We start from the raw sequence: 20,794 nt of genomic DNA, 5'->3' as shown, positions 1-20,794 counted from the left end.
TATTATTTACCAGGTTGGAATTCGTGGTTAAAATCCATTGAATCCAGTTATTTTACAAACGTTGAAATTTCGAGACGTCACAACAGGCATACCAACTTGAGGTTTTTTGTGATAAAAAAATAGCTTGGGGTAAATTTATCTCGGGCGTGTTAATTTGAGGTTTTTCGTAGTATTAACCCCGTAAAGAATGGCCAATCAAGCAAGCCAATGACCGAAGGTACCAACAGATTGCTCCTCCAAATGAAGTATCTCGTTCCTTATACGGAACAGTGAACTTTTGCCCTCTATTTTAACTGGGATCATCTGTCACATTCTGGTGCAAAACAAGTGACAAAGTACTCCTGAAGACCAATCTTATTCATGGGCTGCATTTGCACGAAGCACAGATTTGGACACAAGGACTTTGAAGCTCTCGCCTCTCAAACCTGCTGTATGGTTCCCTCTCTCATCAACCCCTCTCCCCTTATGGTAGCTCTTTTCTTGTTTTCCGGCTGAACAGAAGTAACTTCTTTGGAGCTACACTAAAGCCGATGAGCTAACTTTCTCGTTGAGAAAGGACCGACTCCTTCGATTCTGTCCTCGCAGTTAATGCCGGTGAAGTCGAAGCTTTGTATGTCCTGTTCAAGAAACTAAGCAGTTGCTTAGTGGACGATGGACTCATAAGCAAAGTAAGCTTTTTAGCTTTTCCTTCTCCTCTCCTCTTTTCGCATGCACAAGAACAATTGTCCAGCAATCGACAAAGCGAGCGACGTAGTAATTTCAGTTATGTGTTGGAGCAGGACTTGTTTCAGTAATCTTGGCAAAGACGGAGTATATTGACTTAGCTGTTCAGCTGTCCATTTCTGAACAGAATTTCAATGGTGCAGGAGGAGCTTCAACTTGGCTTGCTCCAGAGCAGAAAGAAGCGGAGTCTCTTCACAGACAGGGTCAGCTTCTTAAACATGAAAATTGTAATGCTTTTCTCGTCCTAAACAACCTCCATATTGAGTCTAGATTCCTCCAGATGTTCCATTTGTTCGACTTGAAGCACGATGGGGTGATCGAGTTTCAAGAGTTTGTTCATTCTCTAAGTGTTTTCCATCCGTCGGCACCTCGAGAAGAAAAGGCCCTCTGTATGGAGCTTCCCGTGCTTTTTCTTTAATGAACTTCTTATACATTTCTAGTCATCGAAGTCGGTAATTTGAAGGAGTTAATCGCATGCTGCAGTTGCCTTTCAATTGTACGACATATGGCAAACTGGCTTCATCGGACGTAGAGAGGTAAACGATGACTTCTGAACATCCGAAGCAGACGATGTCTGCAAAATGAAAATTCTTGAGGCTGTCATAAACGACTAGCTCCTCAAATACCAAGTTAAAGATCCATAGATAAGTCTTATGATGAAAGGATAACTCAGTCCGATCAAGTAGCCAATCCAAGTAACAACAAGAGCTTTAGCGCAGAGCTCATGCTAGGTTGCGCTATTTGGTTGTATCTACTACTGATGCTACCTTTTGAAAATCTCGCCGTGCAAGGTGGAAGAGTTGATTTTGGCTCTTCTGAAGGAGTCGGACCTGATCCTCCCATGGGACGCCGTCGACGCCATCATCGATAAGGTATGTGCAAAAAATGCTAGAGACAATCGGGAATTTATCTGTCATATGACAGTAAAGCGAAGGCATTACTTCGATTTCAGACATTCCAAGAAGCAGATGGGAAGAGAGACGGCAAAATCGACCTCGAAGAGTGGAGGGAATTTGCAGCTAAGAACCCATCCATACTCAAGAATATGACCATTCCATATCTCAAGTACATCTCTCTCTCTCTCTCTTTCTCTCTCTCTCTCTACACATTTACAAGATATTGCACACATCCATCAAATATCACATTGTTACTTCGAATAATGACTCTTTTCTCTCTTTTCTACTTAGAAATTTTCAATTCGTTTCTGCAGGGACATTACTACCTCATTCCCTAGTTTCGAGGTACAATCAGATGTCGAAGATGACACGCACCTTTCCTAAGAAGAGTTGGATGAGCAAAATTGAAACCTATATTCGAGTTTTGATGGATCTGCTGTGGACAATCTACTGATACGTAGTAGCAAATTACATCAGATACATTCATGTTGATCATGAAATACTTCGCTCGTTATTCGCTACAGACATCACTATCTTAAGAAATGAACGGTACAGGAAAAATAGGGAAGTTTGTGAATGAATTCAGCAGGTCCGACGTGCAGTACTAATCATTTAGTCCTATGAACCACCATCTCTTCCATGTTCACCGGATAGCACATCCTCGAGTGCAGTCCGTTCCACACGTTGTCTGCTAAAATTGCGTTCACCGCCGCCGTCGGATGGAACTGGTCCCACCAAATATGCGTAGAAGCATTTTCGCACGCCATTCCGGACGACAAACACATGATCCAGCCTCTGTACTTGCCTAGCCCGCAGCATGCATCGGTAGTAAAATTGAAACCTGAACCAGAGTTTCAAAACTTCAATTCGGATTTCAAAACTGTAGGATAGTTCATTCAAGTAGAGAAAATGGCTAACTCGACAATAACCACACCATAATGCTCGTGATTCTTCAGTATGTCCATGGAACCTTGAAATACATCGCAGAAGGTGATGCTCGCGCCCGTGAGCTCCCGACCTAGCCCCTCGACCATGAATCTCATGGCAAAGTTGAACTCCGTGATTGCGTCATTGATCTCATCCACACACTCCCCGTTTTTGCTCCTGTACTGCCACAGATAGTGAGGAGCGCAACCGATGGGCGGCAATCCCATCACCACAACCTTCCTAGCATACATGTTGTACAAGTTCTGCATCGAGGATCACATACATATTGGCAGTCCATCAACAATATAATCAACACTAAAACATCCTGCAAATTTAACAAAACACCCTGCCCCTCATCCCCTACCAATAGCACTTTAAATTTAATGTCTGCAAAATTCAAAGGTTATGCATCTGAATGGATTGGGCCACAGTATCAACCTTGATTTCCTGCCTTAGGGACGACGCCAGAAAATGGTTGAAACTCCACGGTAAGTACAGGCTCTGCACGTCGGACACATTAGGCAAGTAGTAATGTATGTAGTCGTTGATTCCGACCGAGATATAAATCACCGAGCTCGAGATGAGATCAGCCGCAGCGTCCTCTCCCATATTCAAAATGAACTGCTGGCATGTGTCTGCGAATTGCTGGACTTGCTGAGTGAAGGAGACATGTTGACCCTTCATAGGATTGTTAGTCAAAGTCAGTATGCTGGAGATGAGTGGTTCATTCGCAGAGTTTCATAACACCCATTTTCTGTGTACGAGAATATGAAAGTTGTACCATCTCCGATCCGCTCGAGAAGATTAATCCGGCACCGGCAGATGCGTAGTTCACTCCATGAATCATATCTTCCGCCTGTCCTCTCTGTCCAAGATAACTCGGTACAAACGGAAGACCGAGATATAGAGCTGATTGAAAAGAAATCGACAATCAGACGAGTAATGAGAAATAAACCTTCACGGATATTTCGATCGGACATATGATCATTGAAAATGGTGGGGAAATGAGATCCTCACAGGATGACTTAAAAATTTGGGATTCTCCATGTCTTTGAGCGCTTGATGAAATTTCTTCATGTCCAAGACAAAAGGTCATTCAAGAAATCAAAGAAAACCAAGAAAGTGAGGCGAATTTACCGAGATAGTCGACTGGGATTCGTCCATTGCAGAACCTGCCAGTGGGCTCATGGGTGTCGAAGTCTCGGCCATAAGGAAGGCGGTCCGCCCTCGCGAGCGTCCCGAGGAAATTGTTGGTGCCACAGTCGACGGAGGAGTCGCCGAACACAAACAGTGCAGGGGCGAGAGGACCAGGTGTAGGACTCGGGGAAGCCAGCCGTGAAGATGAGATATGGATGCCAGGGTTTTTCAGTCCTCGACGAGAAGTCGAAGGGGAAGGAGATGAAGTAGGGCTCGATTGCGGCGATGGAAAGGACATGCACGGTGAGAAAACGGCGGAGACGAGGACGAGCGAGAAGAGGAGAGAGAGTTGGAGATCCATCGGCATTGTTTGTCACGTTCTACGCACAGAGAGAGAGAGAGAAGAGGGGAAGGAGGCAGGTCAAATTGGCGGGAAGATATGGCGGTTAAAGTCGTTAAGTGGAGAATGGCCGAAACAAAACGACATTTGATCAACTCTTTTTCAGTCTCATGCAATCTTGGATTATTTCGTTATTGATGATCAGTACAGATCCAACCAAACAAATTAATGCCAAATCAGCCTTGAGAGCTCTATATCTTCGGTTTCTAAAAGATATCAGGAGCTACTGTACCCAAATATTGTCACCTCAAACCAACGATCTGACACACGTCCTCCTAAATTTTTCTCGGATGTCAGATCGTCATTTCTTGGATTTTTCGCGAATTTTTTTTCTTGTCAAGATCTGCAACACTCAAACTTGCATAAGAAAAGGAAGTTGAGACCTCTGCAACATAGTGAATGTTGTATCAGGAATGCTTGGGATGCCATTCGAATAGAGTTTTCAAGTTGTGGTTGAGTGCTTAAGCGTTTGGTTCTTATGACAGTGATGTCTTAGGCAAGTCCAATAAACTTTTAATGAAATCAGTGTTCGGAGTTATTTATGCTTTTAAATTCGCATTTCCCATTTGATTTTTCAGCCTGAAATCGAAGTAACTTCCAATTAAAATATACAACCGCAAACTTTGCCGGTAAGAAAAAACTTTGGGAAAAAAAGAAGAAGAAGAAGGAAAAACCTTAAATTTGATGTTCGCAAAATAAAGTGCATGCGCCAGAGGTGATTCACGAGCAAGGATGGGCAGGGCCAAGCCCTTATGTCGGGCCTAAAGTGTTGTCCAAGTCTGCTCATAGTGAAAAATTCTACGTGTGAAATTATCGGGACGTGCGGTGCTGCCACGAGCACTATTGGATCGGCCTTCTTAACGAAAATCTTTATCCAAGCTCGCCCAACGGTGCCCTTTTGGCTAATGTGGCCTAAGCTGACCCGCGGATAGCCAAATTCATGATCAGGTGTAGTGCGCGATCTGCTCGCACTTTAGACGGCTAGTGCCGACTGTCGCCTGCACTGGATCGGCACTGCTCGCGTAACTCGTTTTAGAGCACGCGAAATTGAATAACCCCGTTTGATTTGGGCTTATCTCCCCGGTTCAGGACGCCAGAAATTGAATCTCTGAACCGGCCGAGAAAAAATCTGACAACAACGATAAAAGTATAAAACACCAAACGACGAACGGCTTTCGTCTTTTACCCAATCACCATCCGACACGTCAGCGACTTCGCCGACCAGCATCGCCAGATTTCCCCAACGGGCCTCAGGGGGAGCGTCCTCCGGAATAATTTTTGTCAGTTTTTTTTTTTTTTGGTCTATTGTGCGCCAACTGCCAAGCAACAACCATTGATATTTTCAAATTTGCCATTGAATGATCGGCAGATCGGGCCAAAGCGAAAATTGACAATTTTGAACAGATTTTGACAATTGACAGACAACGCAGCATTTTAAACCCATAAATAAATATGTTTATAATATTTTTTTATTATTATTAGGGAAGCAAGTAACATATCCTCATTCCTCATAGAACTAAAATGGGGTCAATCTTGCAATTCTAGTACTTATACTTCTCATTTCTCTTCATTTGTACGTGGGTCTCGTCCGAGTTAGGTTTCATCACTCTCGAAGGTAAGAAGGTACAACTTAGAGATACATTAATCACCTCGCTAAGCTTTGATTTCGAAGTTGAGGTTTTGGTACCATAAACTTGGTAGTATCCTAGGATTAGAGATATGATAGCGGGATTGTTAAGCTACCAAGACCACGGTAATTTAATAGGGGTTCATCCATTTCAAGAACTTTATAGTGGTTTGAGTGATTGGCCTATTGTCACAATGGTAGGACTTAGATTGACTCTCTTCTTTACTCTACTTCAATTCGTATTTGATGTGGACGGACACGACAACTTATATGTGTTATATAATGCTTATATATAACTAATTAATCGTTGCCACAAAAGAGCTCGAGTTTCCACAACACATAAAAACAAAAACGTTATATATGAATGTTTGCTGTGCAATGTCGGAACACTGGGTCTATCACAATCGCTAGATCAGGATTACATGGTTCGACCAAGTTTTGAGACCTACGACCGCTGGAAGAGTGGCAACGATAAATTTATGATGAGCGAGGAAAGTACAAGGTTGAGTCTATGTCCCTCTTAATTTGAAGTTCAACTCACCCAATATTTCACACAACTCCTAACATTATTTTCCTCTAAAAAACAATCACCTTGAGAATATAAAAACACCCTACACTTATGTGTAATCTTAGTAAACAGGTAAAACAACAAAAAAGGAATTAAGTTTTAGCTAATTAGGATTAAGTTCTATAATAAGGTCTTGACAGTGGTTGATCCAAGATCGGACTTCGATCTTCATTAACAGTTGGCAAAAACTTGAGGCATACTCAACAATGTCCACTTTTACGCGTGTATAGGAAATTACTTTTTCTATTTTGTAATTATTATGGATTAATGGTTCAACATTAATGACGTCCCTTTAATTCACATGTCCTTTCAGTTCTTCTGCGGCAATTTTCAACTTTAGTGTTGTAATTATGAAGGGTTAATGGCATAACTAATGTAAGCCTAACCGATATGACTCTTGAGTTCATGTCTTTATAGATAGACGTGTCTCCTTAATTAAAAAAGAAGAACTTCATGAGAATTACTCCAAGAATTCCTCTATTTTTTTTTTTAGTCGTCCTCTAAGCGTGCCGATTTCAAAAAGTGTTTGACAAAGTCATGTTTGCATAGCGCCGATACAAACGATCGCGATATGTTGTATCTTAGGAGGCACATCTCGTGAAACTGCTCATGTAGCGTCCAATACTATTGACACCCCGATGGGAAGGTTTTCCAAAACCTCGCTCTGTTCTTTAGTTAGTCTGTCCATAATCGTAGTACGATGGTGCATGCGGAAGCTTAGCTAAATAGAAAATCAAGTAGGGCGGCCATACGGGTGCCGGTGCATGTCAAACAAAAGCATTCAATCAATAGGCACGCCTATACAAAGGGTATGGCCTTTTATGGTTTCACTAACCGGATAACACACATGTCAAATAATAATAGCATTTTATTCATAAGTCGTTTATTCAAACTCACCATCCACTCCTTATTACATATTTATATTTTTTTTTTTTGGTTGAATATTACATATTTATACAACTACTCACTTTATTTATAAAATTCACATGGGATGAGTACTACAGAGGGTATTCACATGGAAGCTAAACTAGTTTGAGTATTACGAACTCCATCATCATCTTTTCATACTTCATTCCTCTTTGAACCTGAATATTAGACTAGTGTGGGGCATGAATTCCTCACTATCATCTTTGTCGTTCGCGATCCCAAGCGCATTGAATTGGTGGGTGGAATAGGACCTAACCATCCTAATATCCCACGGCAATATACCACCTTGAACTCAAAGCAAACTAAACCACCGGAGGTCCCTTTTCCACATAACCCCTATATCGAATGATCTTGTAGCGAGTTCTCAATGGGCTCTTAGGTCCGACATGAATATGCTCTTGTATGGACCTATCAATTCACAGAGGCTCACCATAGAGACGTTGTACCGGAATCGGATTATCCGACATACTTTTGATTTGGAAAAGGGTTTCAACTATCAAAGTAAGTGGATTACACTCAGCAATAGAATTCTATTCCAAACGACTAAACCAACTATAATATCATAGATTTGAGGATCGTCCATGACAACCAAACATATCTCACATCAATAGAAAATATCGAAATCCAACCAAAGCAAATAGGATCCTCATAGACAGTACATCTCATAATCATATCCAAATCTTCTATCACAAATCATTAACCATCATAATTCAACACTCGCATCCGTAATCATAGAAAGCATAGTAATAAGGATAGAGATCAACTTGCCTCGACTAAGCAATGAATCAAACGGACGATAGGACGAGCGAACGGATGGAACGAATCGCCGGACTAGGTCCGTGTACGGTCGGCCACAACGACCTAAGATTGTCGTGGCTAGGGCGGTCGGAGATAGCAACGAGCGGTGACGAGCGGCACTTGAGGCGCGTGGTGGTTGAACGGCGATCGACGTTCCAGCAGAGTAAAGATAGAGATTTCCGACAAAAGCCGATAGAATGAATTGACGTCGATTTCTATTTATAATAGGTCGGTTAGCTTAGACCGGTGAGCATGCAGCAGCTTGTAGTAGAGTAAGCTTATGATGAGTCAGCAGCTTGAGCGACTTGCAGGTGAACGAGATGATGACACGTGTCAAGCGCGTAACACATGTCATGCGCGCGTGGCCCGCAGCTGCCACGTTGTGACACGTAGCCCGGCACGTGTCCATCATGTCCCCGGTTATCCCAATTTCGTATACACTTGATCCAACGGGACCTAAATCCAACAAATCATGTCAAGCGCGTAACACATGTCATAAGCGCGTGGCCCACGGCTGCCACGTTGTGACACGTAGCCCGGCACGTGTCCATCATGTCCCCGGTTATCCCAATTTCGTATACACTTGATCCAACGGGACCTAAATCCAACAAATCATGTCCCTAAAAATAGTATCGGTTCCATAAAAATTCCTCAAAAATACACGGGAGTTCGGATAAAAATTCCTTAATGCTTATTCCATAATCCGAACTCATTAAATGCTAATTTACCCTTAAGTAGGTGAGGTTTTTTAGGTAGTCGCAGCTCAATACCATTGCTAGAAAGTAACCGCCTCAAAGAGATTCAGTTGGCCGTATCTCACCTCTTATTCAATTCTTTTCGAGTTTACAGCATCAAGCAAGTCCATATTTGAGTAGTAAGTCAACATCTCTATTTGAAAAGATTGGCTTGGTTGTTATGATGTTTGTTATCGCTTTTTCATAGTTTTTATCTCCGTCTATATTTTCTGATTACAACAAACGGTACCACGGCTATGTGCCCTACAAGCTCCTCATTGTCCTAGAGTTTCATGATGTCGCCCCTTGACGGTAGGAGAAAAGATCATCGTGCAAGAACCAAACCAAATAAAAGAATGTAATGATGGAGTGGACCCATATGCCCACATGGAGGGCCATGATCAATGTCCATGAAAAGCAGTCCCCACTTGTTGCGTTCTGCCCTTTCTACCTTCCCCCCCTCTCTGAAATTGAATTTGAAGTTTGATCGTCTAATTATAATTTAACTTCCCCAGGAGCAATCATGCCGAAAGGGCCTGGAAAAAGAGAACTTGCGATCCAATTCTCAATGTTAAACTTTATCTTTTCCTCCCTCTTTGGCCCACCAAAGGCCGATTTGTTCATCATTGCGAAAACCCATTTGGTCCACCGCGATTGCTATCGCATTTGAGGAACCTTCATGGAGGAGGTTTGAGCAAGCTGTTAGGCACCGGGTCTGGGGTTCACGGGGGACGACGCTTCTGGACTGTCAAAAGAGTTTTTTTTAGTTTCGGTCCGTATTTTATTAATAGTTTGGGTTTAAGTACATGAATAGATACTGAGTGGCGCATATATAATGACCGTCTCTAGTAATCGAAAATTATAATAGAGAGGTAAGAAATGTGCTAATTATAGTAAAATCTTCTACTGAATGGAGCCCTAGTTCAAAGACAAGTCAAGATAGATCTCGTGTCTCGATTTTTCTTCCTTGCTTTTACCCTCTATTTTCAGTCATAGTTCAAACATCAGCTTGCATCGACTATATATCATTTAGCAGTCAGCTCAGTCAAATCCCACCCTGGACTTAGCCAATGCTCCATAATTCAAAATAATCAAATCAAGATAGGAATACCAAAAGAGAGTCTTTAAAGCAAATTTGTGAGGCACACATTAAATGTGATTTTGAAATGTAAATGATGCGCTATTTAATGTGGATGTAGGACCGGTTGCTAACAAGATCCGATATAAATGTAAGTAACAATAATCCTAGAGCATCTTGGCTCCTAATCCTATATATATATGCAGTATGATTACGCGACAAAAGTGGTGTCTACTTTTGAAGATATGTAATGTGGACATTGGACCCTTTTCTGTAGCAAAGGCACTAAACAAGGTCCAATGCACCTGAACTTCACGGAATCAATTTTTTTTTTTTTTAGTCTTGTTGAATAATTCTAATGGTACTTTATTATGATCGATTCCAAGAGATATAAAAAGAAAAATATACACACCTCACGTTCGAGCCATGTTCCTGAGTATAATGACATAAACTTTTCGTGAGGATATATAATATATCATCTTTGGCAGGTACCCGAAAGGCTTAAACACGTGTACCGATCTAACTCTTTTGTCGGCACGTCCCTTTATCTCGGTGAAAATCATCGAGCCGAGTTAGTGGGTGAATCTCGGTTGAGCTTACCATTGGTCAATAATGCTTTTGTCTCGGCGAAGATGGAGATTAAGGCTTCATTTATCTCACGAAAAATGAACTTTGTTGTAAATATTTTCTCAGAGGAACTTGTTTTGAGGAAAAAATGATGGGTTTTGCTATGTTTGGTTGCATTTTGCAAATAATATCAGACGTCATTTTTTGATATTTGTCACGAGAAAATTATGAAACGTGAGTCGAGAAAAAGCCTCGCTTACAACTCGAGTCTTGGGCTTGAGAGAGCTAGGGTCTATGGCCTTCCCGAGCTGTCATCATATTTTTGAAAAATGATTGTTGATATTTAAAAGAGAGAGCGACTTTCTCGAATATTTCTTGCAGGTAAGATTTTCACAATTAGAGAAAAAGATTACGGACTATGTTCATCAGCATCATCATAGGATGTTACTTATTAACCACTAGAGGTTGTTGGCAGTAGGAATAAAAGGTAGCTGAATTCAAAGATCAAGCTAGACATTTCAGTCTAATTAGTGAATTCAAAGAGATTAAGCCAGGCATTTCAGTCTAATTAGCTTCCATGCAGAGTTACGCCTTTAGCAAACATGAACAATATAAAAAAACAAAAAACAAAAAATGTCTTTCAGAAAATTTTTTTTTTTTTGGGGTCAAATCTTTCTATTTTTTGAAGATGATGCAGCGGCCCGTAATAGCTAATCCCGTGGGCGTTGCGTGTTAATTAAAAATAGCATCACCTTCGAGAAAGGGAAAGACCGGAAAAAATGGATAAACGGAAGGAGGTAATTCCGAAATTATGCGCAACTCCGCGGGGGCATTTCGGTAACTTCAACCTAACGAGCTCTCTCCTTCCTTCCGCGAAGTTGCAGTTGCAGCTTCCCCAAGGAAAACGTCCGTTAGCAAACGGTTGAAAAATATGGAAAAGAAATGAACACTCGAAAGCTTTGTCGTTTAAAATGGGAACACATTCCGTCACGAGTCGTCGGGTCATAGCTCATATCTGTGAAAGGGGCAACGGCTACATTGCCGCTCTCTCGCTCACTCTCTCTCATCCGCATCGGCGACATTCTTATCGGAATAGAGAATATCGGCGAAATGATCGCGCCGTTGGAATCGACGACCCTCTAATCTTGGAGAGAGCTGTCCAGCGATCGTGCCCTCCCACCCCGAATCATCGCCAATTGATCGCCGCCATCCTCGATTTAAGCCCTCGCCATCTGCTCCTTCCTCCTTCGGTTCTTTCCCTCAAGGTTAGAATCCGCTCTCTCTGAACGAAAAAGGCCTTAATCTCACGCGATCCTCACGTCCATTTCGTTTCTCCGGGTCCTGAATCGCTCCATTCACCGTCGGTGAATTGAGGGGGGGTTTGGTTTTGGGTTTTCTTTTTTCCTGGGGATTGTAGGTGCATCGGGAGGGGTTTGGTTTTGGATTTTTTGGGTCGGTTATCTGTTCTTTCTTTCTTTTCCTTTCTTTTCGGTTCCCTTCTTTTTGTTCGTGTATAGAATTTTTCGGGGCATTGGTCTTTCAATCAATTTGATTGAAGGGCCTCATGGAGGTAAAAGGTTGTACAGGCATTTAGGTGAAGAAGAAAAGGGGATTGCGGGTTTCTTGAGGCTGCAACAAAAGAATTTGCGTAGAAGATGTCCGTCGCCGTTGTCGCTTTGAGTCCGGTTTGGGATGGGTCGATAAGCTTCCCGGGGTATAGCCATAACAGGGCTGATTCTGGCTCGAGCGAGTCGATCCTCATATACCTCACCGTCGGTGGCTCCATGATCCCGATGCGGGTCTTGGAATCAGACTCAATTGCTTCGGTGAAGCTTAGGATCCAGACATGCAAAGGTTTTGTGGTGAAGAAGCAGAAGCTCGTGTTTGGAGGCAGGGAACTAGCGCGGCAAGATTCTCTTGTTAAGGACTATGGTGTCGCAGGTGGGAATGTTCTGCATTTGGTTCTCAAGCTTTCCGATCTTTTAGTCATCAGTGTTAGGACCGTTAGTGGGAAGGAGTTCGAGTTCCATGTGGATCGTCATCGGAACGTGGCTTATCTCAAGCATCGAATAGCCAAGAAAGGGAAAGGCTTTGTTGATCTCGAGAGCCAAGAACTCTTCTGCAATGGCGAGAAGCTTGAGAACCAGAAACTTATCAATGACATCAGTAATAATAGGGATGCTGTGATCCACTTGTTGGTCCAGAAATCAGCAAAGGTTAGAGCGAAGCCCATCGAGAAAGATTTTGAACTTTCTGTCGAGGCAGCAAAACCAAATGTGACTACTAATGGAGACAAATCTTCAGGGGAGCTTGCGGTTGTAGCTGGGGAGCCACCACAACTGGGTAGAAATTTTTCACTTGAACCAATCATTGTCAATCCTAGGGTCACATTGCCCTCGGTCATAAGGAATATGATCAAGGCAAGTTTTGATGGCTTGGAGAGTGGTCATTCACCTATTAGGTCGAGCGAGGGCACGGGAGGAGCTTACTTTATGCAGGACTCATTTGGTGCCAAGCTTGTTTCGGTTTTCAAGCCCATTGATGAAGAGCCAAATGCTGTGAATAACCCTCAAGGATTGCCTGTTTCATCTGATGGCGAAGGTCTGAAAAGAGGGACAAGGGTCGGTGAAGGAGCACTGAGGGAAGTTGCAGCCTACATATTAGATCATCCTAGAAGTGGGCCTCGCATTTTAACTGGTGAAGTAATGGGCTTTGCTGGTGTGCCTCCAACTACGATGGTTCGTTGTTTGCATGAAGGGTTTAACCATCCTGATGGTTATGAAGGTACCACAAAGAACACTAAGACTGGATCTTTGCAAATGTTTATGGATAACTATGGAAGTTGTGAAGACATGGGTCCTAGGGCTTTCCCTGTGGAGGAGGTCCACAAAATCAGTGTGCTGGATATTAGAACGGCAAATGCTGATAGGCATTCTGGGAACATCTTGATTAGCAAGGATAAAGAGGGTCAGACTGTTCTCATACCAATTGATCATGGATACTGCCTGCCTGAGAGTGTGAGTCCTTCCATCTGCTTCTACATGCTTAACTGTTTCATTTTATAGTTATGCATTGGTAACTTATGGTGAGGTTGATTTAAATTTAGTCCATGGAGTCGTTAATTGTATTATATGATAACGTTTCCTTACATTTTTAAGAGGCCTTTGCGAATTCTTACACTACGGTAATCCCAATTTGAGGAGAAATGAAGTAGTAGTTTCCCTAGCTTATGTGGATGCATGTGGAAGGGAGTTGTTTCCTTGTGGTTTCCGTCCATTTTCGTATTCACCAGATAAACGAAGAAAGTATTTCCCAACACCACCATTTTCTTGGTTTTCTTCTCTTCTGTTTATCCAAACCAAGTATTAAAATGTTTAATTCTCATCATGGTTCAGTGTTGGCGTGATGTCGTGTCCTAGTTTTTTATTGCTAGACACTACTTCAGCTATGTGAGTGGTGTTCAATGTGAAATCCCAGATGTCATCTTATTAGGGCACTAGTAAACTCACGGCACATTTCAATAGAATTTGCTTTGCCCAATTATGTAGGTATTTAGTATGTGCCGCTATAAGCAGACTCACTTAAATGAAGGTTCCGTATTGTTGGGATGTGAGTGGTTATCGAGTCTCAATGGTATTTCGAGGATGGGGCTTATTTGTGGAATGTCTAGATAAGATTTGCTTTTGCTTGACTACTTTTGGAAGGATCAATTACACGTAGGTTCCATGTCGATGGTCTATGTTGAAAACTGGCATAGCTAATTCGAGATGATAATTTCAAAGGTATTGTTCAGATTATGACGATCGTATTCCTGACTAAGACTGGCTGCATTGACTAAGCTGCCTTTGAGCATGTGAAAGACGACTTCCTCATACTTGTGTATTCTATCGTAGCTTCTTAAGGGTTGTGGTTTTATGTAAAGGTCTACTTTTGGCACAATTTGACAAGTTTGCTGAATGAGTCCCTTCTGAGTTCTTCTCCTGTTTTTTTTCTGCTGCCAAACGTAAGTTCCTCTATGCCTAACATGCACACGTTCTCTTGTTCTACAGTTTGAGGATTGCACTTTCGACTGGCTTTACTGGCCCCAAGCTCATCAACCCTACTCTCCCGACACCGTGGACTACATAAAATCCCTCAACCCCGAGAAAGACATAGCACTCCTCAAGTTCTATGGCTGGGACATCTCGCCCAAGTGCGCTCGCACGCTTCGCTTGTCCACAATGCTTCTGAAGAAAGGTGTTGAAAGAGGCCTCACTCCGTTCGCCATCGGGAACATCATGTGTAGAGAGACAGTGAACAAGGTGTCCTTGATCGAGGAAATGGTGCGTGAGGCCGAGGACTGTTTGCTCCCCGAGATGAGTGAAGCCGCGTTCCTCAAGACCGTATCTCTGATCATGGACTCCCGGCTTGACGAGCTTGTCAAGTAAACTTATGTTCCGGTCTTGCTTTCGAATATAGGTACATATGTGTGTGTGTATGACTAAAAAAATCGAGCGGAGTCCATTTTCGGGTGGGCTTAGCTTCGTGTTTGTCCTTTGGATGGCTTATATAGTTTCTTCATGAGCCTGGCGCTTTCGGTTTGTTCTTTCGCTTCTGTCGGCAATTGCTCGGAATGGTGTTTGAAATAGCGAACAGAAGAAGTTCGAGAGAATATGAATAAAAATCATGTATTTCTCTTCTACAATCGAATGGGAGAAAATATTTTTTCAAAAAAGTTTGTATTTTTTTTTTTCATTATTTTATTTTTTTTGGCTCTATGTCAAATGGTGGAAAAAGTTGCTTACAAAAACACCAAAAAGAAAAAAGAAAAAAAGCAAAAGAGAGAATTTCAAAATAAATAACTAAATAAGACAACAAATAAACAATGTCTCGCTTTCACACACACACTCCCACTCCCACTCCCACTCCCAGCCGTTCCTTTCCAAGTGTATCTCAAAACTCCACATCCAAACAACACCAGCTCTCTCTCTCTCTCTACACAATGGCCAAGCCACGCCGCCGACCGCCACCGCCGCACTCCTCCGCCGGCCGCACAAACTTGGCGTCGTGCGTGGTGGCGACGATCTTCCTCGTGTTTGTTGTCATCGTTGTCCTCATCGTGTTCTTCACCGTGTTCCGGCCGCGCGACCCCAAGATCTCCGTCAATGGCGTGCAGCTCCCGTCCTTCTCGATCGCCAACGACACTGTCAACTTCACCTTCTCGCAGTACGTCTCCGTGGAGAACCCCAACAAGGCCGTCTTCTCCCACTTCGACAGCTCGATCCAGCTCCTCTACGCCGGCAACCAGGTGGGCTTCATGTTCGTCCCCGCCGGCAAGATCGCTGCGGGCCGCATGCAGTACATGGCCGCCACCTTCGCCGTCGAGTCGTTCCCGCTCTCCCCGGCGCCGAACCCGCCCTCCGCGGTGGTCGCGGGGGAGGCGGTGGCGGCCGCGGCCACGGCTTGGCGGCGCCGCCGCCGCTGCCGACGGTGACGGACGGGTCCGGTTTCGGGTTCGGAGGCGTCGGGGGCGGAGGTCTGAGGGTGGGGCCGACGCTGGAGATAGAGTCGAGGATGAAGATGGCGGGGAGGGTTAGGGTTTTGCACTTGTTCACGCACCATGTGGAGGCGAGATCTGACTGCAGAGTGGCCATCGCGGTGAGTGACGGATCTGTGCTGGGTTTCCACTGTTGAATATACTTTTCCCTCCGTCGTTCTTTCTCGTCTCTCTTCTTGTTATTTTTTAGGTTAAAATTTGTTAGTTATTAGGTCTTAGGTTCTTGTTTTTTTTTTTTTGGCCCCTTTTTTCCTCTTGTTTGTAATATTAGGTTCAAATTCGCGTTTGCCCTCGAAAACCCAATTCAGAGAAAACCGAAGTGTAAATTATTCAGACTTTTTTTTTCTGGGAACTTGTCCTGCTTGAAATGGAGATTAGCTCTTGGTGTTGGACTCGGTTGCAGTTACCATTAATCCTTCTTCTTCTTCTTTTTCGGGTAATCAATTTCATGAAGTTGGTCCGGTTTCTGCACGAGGAACTGTTACTATGGAGTTGATTGCGGTTGAGTAAATCTCACTCTGAGGTCGATTCCTTTGGTTGGAAGGTTTTGACAAAAGTGTAAGGAGGGAAAGCCAGGAATTAAGGAGGAAGGATGATGAGTTTGGCTTTTGCTCATTTCCCAAAAGGCAAAAAAGAAAAGAAGAGAAAAATCGTACCTGGGTATTGCTCCCCCCCCCGATCACGGCTTAAAGTTCAACGACAAGAACACGGGATTTGCTCGAAACCCATCGACAAATTCGTAGGCTTTTGCAATCGGACATTTCAGTCTGAATATGTGGGAGGTGATTGATTAGCTTTGAGGAAAAAACCAAGTCCCCGTAATCAGAAGTCGCAGTTAATAATGCGACCGGAATGATTTTCCCATGTGAGATTTGTTGGTTTTCATTGCTTTGTGTGTATAATTTTTTTTTTTTTTTTTGCCTAGTGGGTACAATCCGACAGTAATTGAAGCAGGGGAGAATGGGGTGGAAAAGCAGCGGGAAATGTTTCTCTCAAAGTACGTGCCCTTTGAGTTGACAATTGGGGGCCTCCCTCGTGGGACAATTGATTTTTTTTTTTTTGGTCAAATGTTGGGACAATAGATTCAACTGGAAAAGAATGGTTATGAAATTATTTAACCCATAAAATCATTAATAATTATAGATAAAAAATTTTAAAGTTACGATCGATGGTATGAATTTTTAGTCGAGATATAATGGGATATGATAGGATTTGAAATTCAAGGATTTTGTCATATCATATTCATTATTTGTTGAATGACAGTAATAAAATTGGATATGTTTTAAATATTGTCATGTTCATTGTTTGGTATTTATATATACCAATATAAATGAGCTTGAAAATGCAGCAATAGTGGTTATAAGAATCTATCTAAATTCGCTACCAACTTTAGTAAGAGAGACAAAATATGATCATTCATATTTGTAACTACAAAAAACTTTGCATCTCTCGCTACTTTCGATAAACTATAACATGAATAACAAATCTATCGAGGAGAAAGAGTTTTAACTCTCTTTCCGCTTCCATAGACTTTTGACTTGAATCAGAAACCTACAAAGAATGAGAAGTTTTTGCTCTCTAGTTGTTTCCGTAGAGTTTTGATGTGAATTAAAAAATTACAAAGTAGTGGTGAACCTTTAACATGAACTAGACATATATAGGAAAAGGAGATGGAGATTTCTAATTTTTTTTTTTTTTTAGAATTTGCATTGCTCCACATTCTTCAAGAAGCATAAAGATCATTTTTAAGTTAAAATTAGTTTATTTAAAATTTGGGTTCTTCTACTTCATTTTTATTTACTTATTTTTTTATATCTCTTTTTTTCATTATTTTTATTTTGTTCTATCATTTATTAATAAAAAAATTTATTAAATAATAAGCTATACTACCATACCTAAAATATGTAATGATATAAATATGAAGTGTGTGTTTATATATAAATGCACAAAATATATATTATAAAGTAGAAAGAAAATAATTATTTTTAAAATTTTAATTTTCTTTTTATTATTAAAGTTTCAATATAATTCATATTTAATTATTATTTAAAATTTATTATTTAAGAATTTTTTTATTTGAGAAAAAAAAACTTTTATACTATGAACATAAGACATCCTATCCACCTTTATCTCACCTACCCTATTGGATATTTTTTATCCAGGTTTTATCATCCCCCTTAGATAAATCTTTTCTTTTCTTGATTTTTATCTTGGCTACCAAACGCAACTTAAGTATATAATAAAGTCTCAAATGAGAATATTGAATAGTAATTTTGGTATTTCTCTAGGAGCTTTTAAAAGGAAACAATTGAAAAGAAGGCTATTTTTTCTCTTGAAAGAAATGAAAAATGAAAGCTAAGGGCGCATATGATGTTTCTGGGAACAATTTCTGGCCATAATCTATTCCCTATACTAGTTTCCGAGTAGAGAAACGTAATTTGATAATGACATAAAATTTTTGTTCCCTAAATAGAAAACATCATAAAATTTCTATTTCCTAGAACAAAAATTCCTTTGATGGTAAATGAATTAATCTGCAAATAAAAGAGATGTAATCATGCTAAGTAGAGACTTGCATTCAATACTTGATTCTACTTCCTTGCTTGACTATACCACCCAACAGCAATCGAAACGATCAACACAAAAAGACATGCAACCCTCAAGAAATGGTTCTTGAATGGCGCAAATGATGGTGAACTAATTCAAGCGCAAAAGCTTTGATGTCAAGATCACATCAATGTAATATTTTTTAATAACTATTAATAAAAGAAAATAAGTGAAGAAAATTGAAAGAGAACATCCCCATATCATATTGTACAAGCTGTTGAAGACACCAATTGGTTGCGATCGAATGCGGATCGGATGACAGAGGGGGAGGTGGAGCTAACAACAATAAAGAGGGAGAGAGTGAGAGAGAGACTCACCTTGTTGGATGGAGGCAATGGTTGTGAAGAGAAGCAAGGCTACAATTGCGGAGACAGATGTCCGACAGTGGTAGCGAGACTCTTTGCGGCAACGGAACACAATGGAAGAGGAGATGGAGAAGTTTGGCCTAGTCTATGCATATGAGGGACAAGGATGTGAAAGAGAGGGAGAACGCACTCGAGAGAGAGGGAGTGAACTATGAGAAGAGTTTTGGTTTCTTTTTATGTTCTGACCTATTTTAGGGTACAAAATTTATTTCAAAAATAAAAAAAATGAAATTGCTTTGCCAGATAGATTTATGTGTCAAATTTTTTTCCGGAAAAATAAAAATAGAAAAACAAAGAAATAGAATGGTTATCATGCGCACCCTAAAAGTATTGAGCAAAAATGTTGAATGGAGCGAACATATATCTTAGAACAGATACAACTTTTCAAAGATTGTAAGAGCATCTTATATCTATTAGGCAGAAATACAAAATTCGAATAAAAAAATGACAAAAAAATAAAGAAATTCTAACACTCCCATATAAGGCTTTTGCTTTTCTTAGAAGTTTCATTGAGCAATACATCGGAAGAAAACATTACTTGAGAAAAGGAACATTTTAGGCTAGTTTTCATTTTTTTGCTTTCTCAAGACTTCTCATGAGTAATCATCTCCTAAACACCAAATTATATGAAACAATAGCTATTTTATAATTATAAATTTGAAGTTTAATAAATAAAAAATAATAGTTGATAAGTGCCAATTCTTATCCGTTGTCGTATCTAACCCACTTAGCCCGTTGTCTTCATTTATAAGAATAGAAGACTTCCATACATATATATTGGCCCACACACATTTATTCATATGGGACAACGCACTTTTAAGTTTGTTTTACAAACAAATTACCAACGATCTCCCACTTTGTTTGTAAAACAAAAATTTTTAAATAAAATTGAAATTAATATACAACCAAAATTTTCGTGAGATTAACATATATAAATGTCTCTTTCAAGTCAAACCTTTTTTTTATTGTAAGTATCTCAAAATTCTAGAAAACTTGCAAGTAGTAATAGCTTTAAACTTGTTACTTAAATAATAAAATCAAATATGTCTCACATATATTAATCTCTTATTTTAATGAGAAGTTCTGTAGTTTACTTAGCACTATTATGGTATTGTGTTTGTTCTTATTTCATGAACTCTCCGAAAAGTAAACCTAAATTTTGTAAGAAGCGACACTACTTCTAGACTCGTATAGGTGACGTATCTACCATGTGAGATAAGGCACTTCTAAAATTGTTTTACAAACAAACTACCGGTAATCCAACCTCCTCTCTAAGTTTTATTCCCAATTTATCACTTGTAAAACAAAGTAAGTGCACAACCCAAAGTAAATACGGGTAATACAAGCTCCAGCTCGACTCGGACATGACCCATTTTACTCTTGCCAAGTTATATTATACACAGCAATTAGGACTGCCCGCGATTGCCTTTCGTGAATTTTTTTTCACTATAATTGAGTTAAATCATACGCATGCACTGCCAAGTTGGGTCTGGTTTGGTTTGAATATTCATATACGACCGTTCAAAGATTGTAAAAGCGTTTAATAATCATTAGGCAGAAATAAAAATTTCGAAATTAAAAAATAAAATAATAAGTCGTAACTCCTTTGTGGATAGTTATATTATTTCATAGGATACAACATTTAATATACAATCATAAATTCGAATTGCGATTCCTCATTTGTAAAACCACAAAAAAAAGAAAAAAAATGTGCAAAATGATAAATGAATTCATTGTTCCACAAAATAATCACGTTGTGCTATGCAGCATATTAGGATTGATCATGGTTCTAGGGTGAAACCGGATCCGTGGGAACCGGTCCGATTCTAAGTTTTAGGGTATGCAGCATAGGTTCTTGGTTCCAACAATTAGAGAACTAGTTTCTACATACGGGTTCTAGGTGA

General features: G+C 40.8%; 3 protein-coding genes across 5 annotated transcripts; 2 read left to right on the top strand and 1 right to left on the bottom strand.

Moving 5' to 3' along the window:
- Window positions 1-212: 212 nt before the first annotated feature.
- LOC115740764 (calcineurin B-like protein 7) lies at window positions 213-16,307 on the top strand. Of its 3 annotated transcripts, XM_048285253.1 has the most exons (9): window positions 216-430; window positions 586-668; window positions 867-926; window positions 1,004-1,112; window positions 1,207-1,259; window positions 1,515-1,595; window positions 1,676-1,810; window positions 15,343-15,851; window positions 15,905-16,307. In XM_048285253.1, exons 1-9 carry the CDS (start codon window positions 361-363, stop codon window positions 16,053-16,055), a joined length of 1,251 nt encoding a protein of 416 aa, XP_048141210.1. In that variant the 5' UTR covers window positions 216-360; the 3' UTR covers window positions 16,056-16,307. The 3 variants fall into 3 exon arrangements, with proteins under 3 accessions (XP_030530205.2, XP_048141210.1, XP_048141209.1); XM_030674345.2 differs by lacking the exons at window positions 15,343-15,851; window positions 15,905-16,307 and adding an exon at window positions 1,934-2,003 and having other exon boundaries at window positions 213-430; window positions 1,676-1,788; XM_048285252.1 differs by having other exon boundaries at window positions 219-430; window positions 1,676-1,814; window positions 15,343-16,307.
- On the bottom strand, window positions 1,901-4,051 carry LOC115740891 (GDSL esterase/lipase 7). The gene is made up of 5 exons (XM_030674533.2): window positions 3,684-4,051; window positions 3,328-3,455; window positions 2,985-3,224; window positions 2,554-2,809; window positions 1,901-2,460 (listed from the first exon to the last, which is right to left on the bottom strand). Exons 1-5 carry the CDS (start codon window positions 4,048-4,050, stop codon window positions 2,228-2,230), a joined length of 1,224 nt encoding a protein of 407 aa, XP_030530393.2. The 5' UTR covers window position 4,051; the 3' UTR covers window positions 1,901-2,227.
- On the top strand, window positions 11,666-15,062 carry LOC115740762 (phosphatidylinositol 4-kinase gamma 4). The gene is made up of 2 exons (XM_030674339.2): window positions 11,666-13,399; window positions 14,432-15,062. The coding sequence occupies exons 1-2, from the start codon at window positions 12,038-12,040 to the stop codon at window positions 14,807-14,809; spliced, it is 1,740 nt and encodes a 579-aa protein (XP_030530199.1). The 5' UTR covers window positions 11,666-12,037; the 3' UTR covers window positions 14,810-15,062.
- Window positions 16,308-20,794: the final 4,487 nt, after the last annotated feature.

The sequence above is a fragment of the Rhodamnia argentea genome, chromosome 9, assembly GCF_020921035.1.
Source record: "Rhodamnia argentea isolate NSW1041297 chromosome 9, ASM2092103v1, whole genome shotgun sequence".
NCBI lineage: Eukaryota > Viridiplantae > Streptophyta > Magnoliopsida > Myrtales > Myrtaceae > Rhodamnia > Rhodamnia argentea.
The sequence above is the reverse complement of the archived record's forward strand: the minus strand, read 5'-3'. Positions and strand labels throughout refer to the sequence as shown.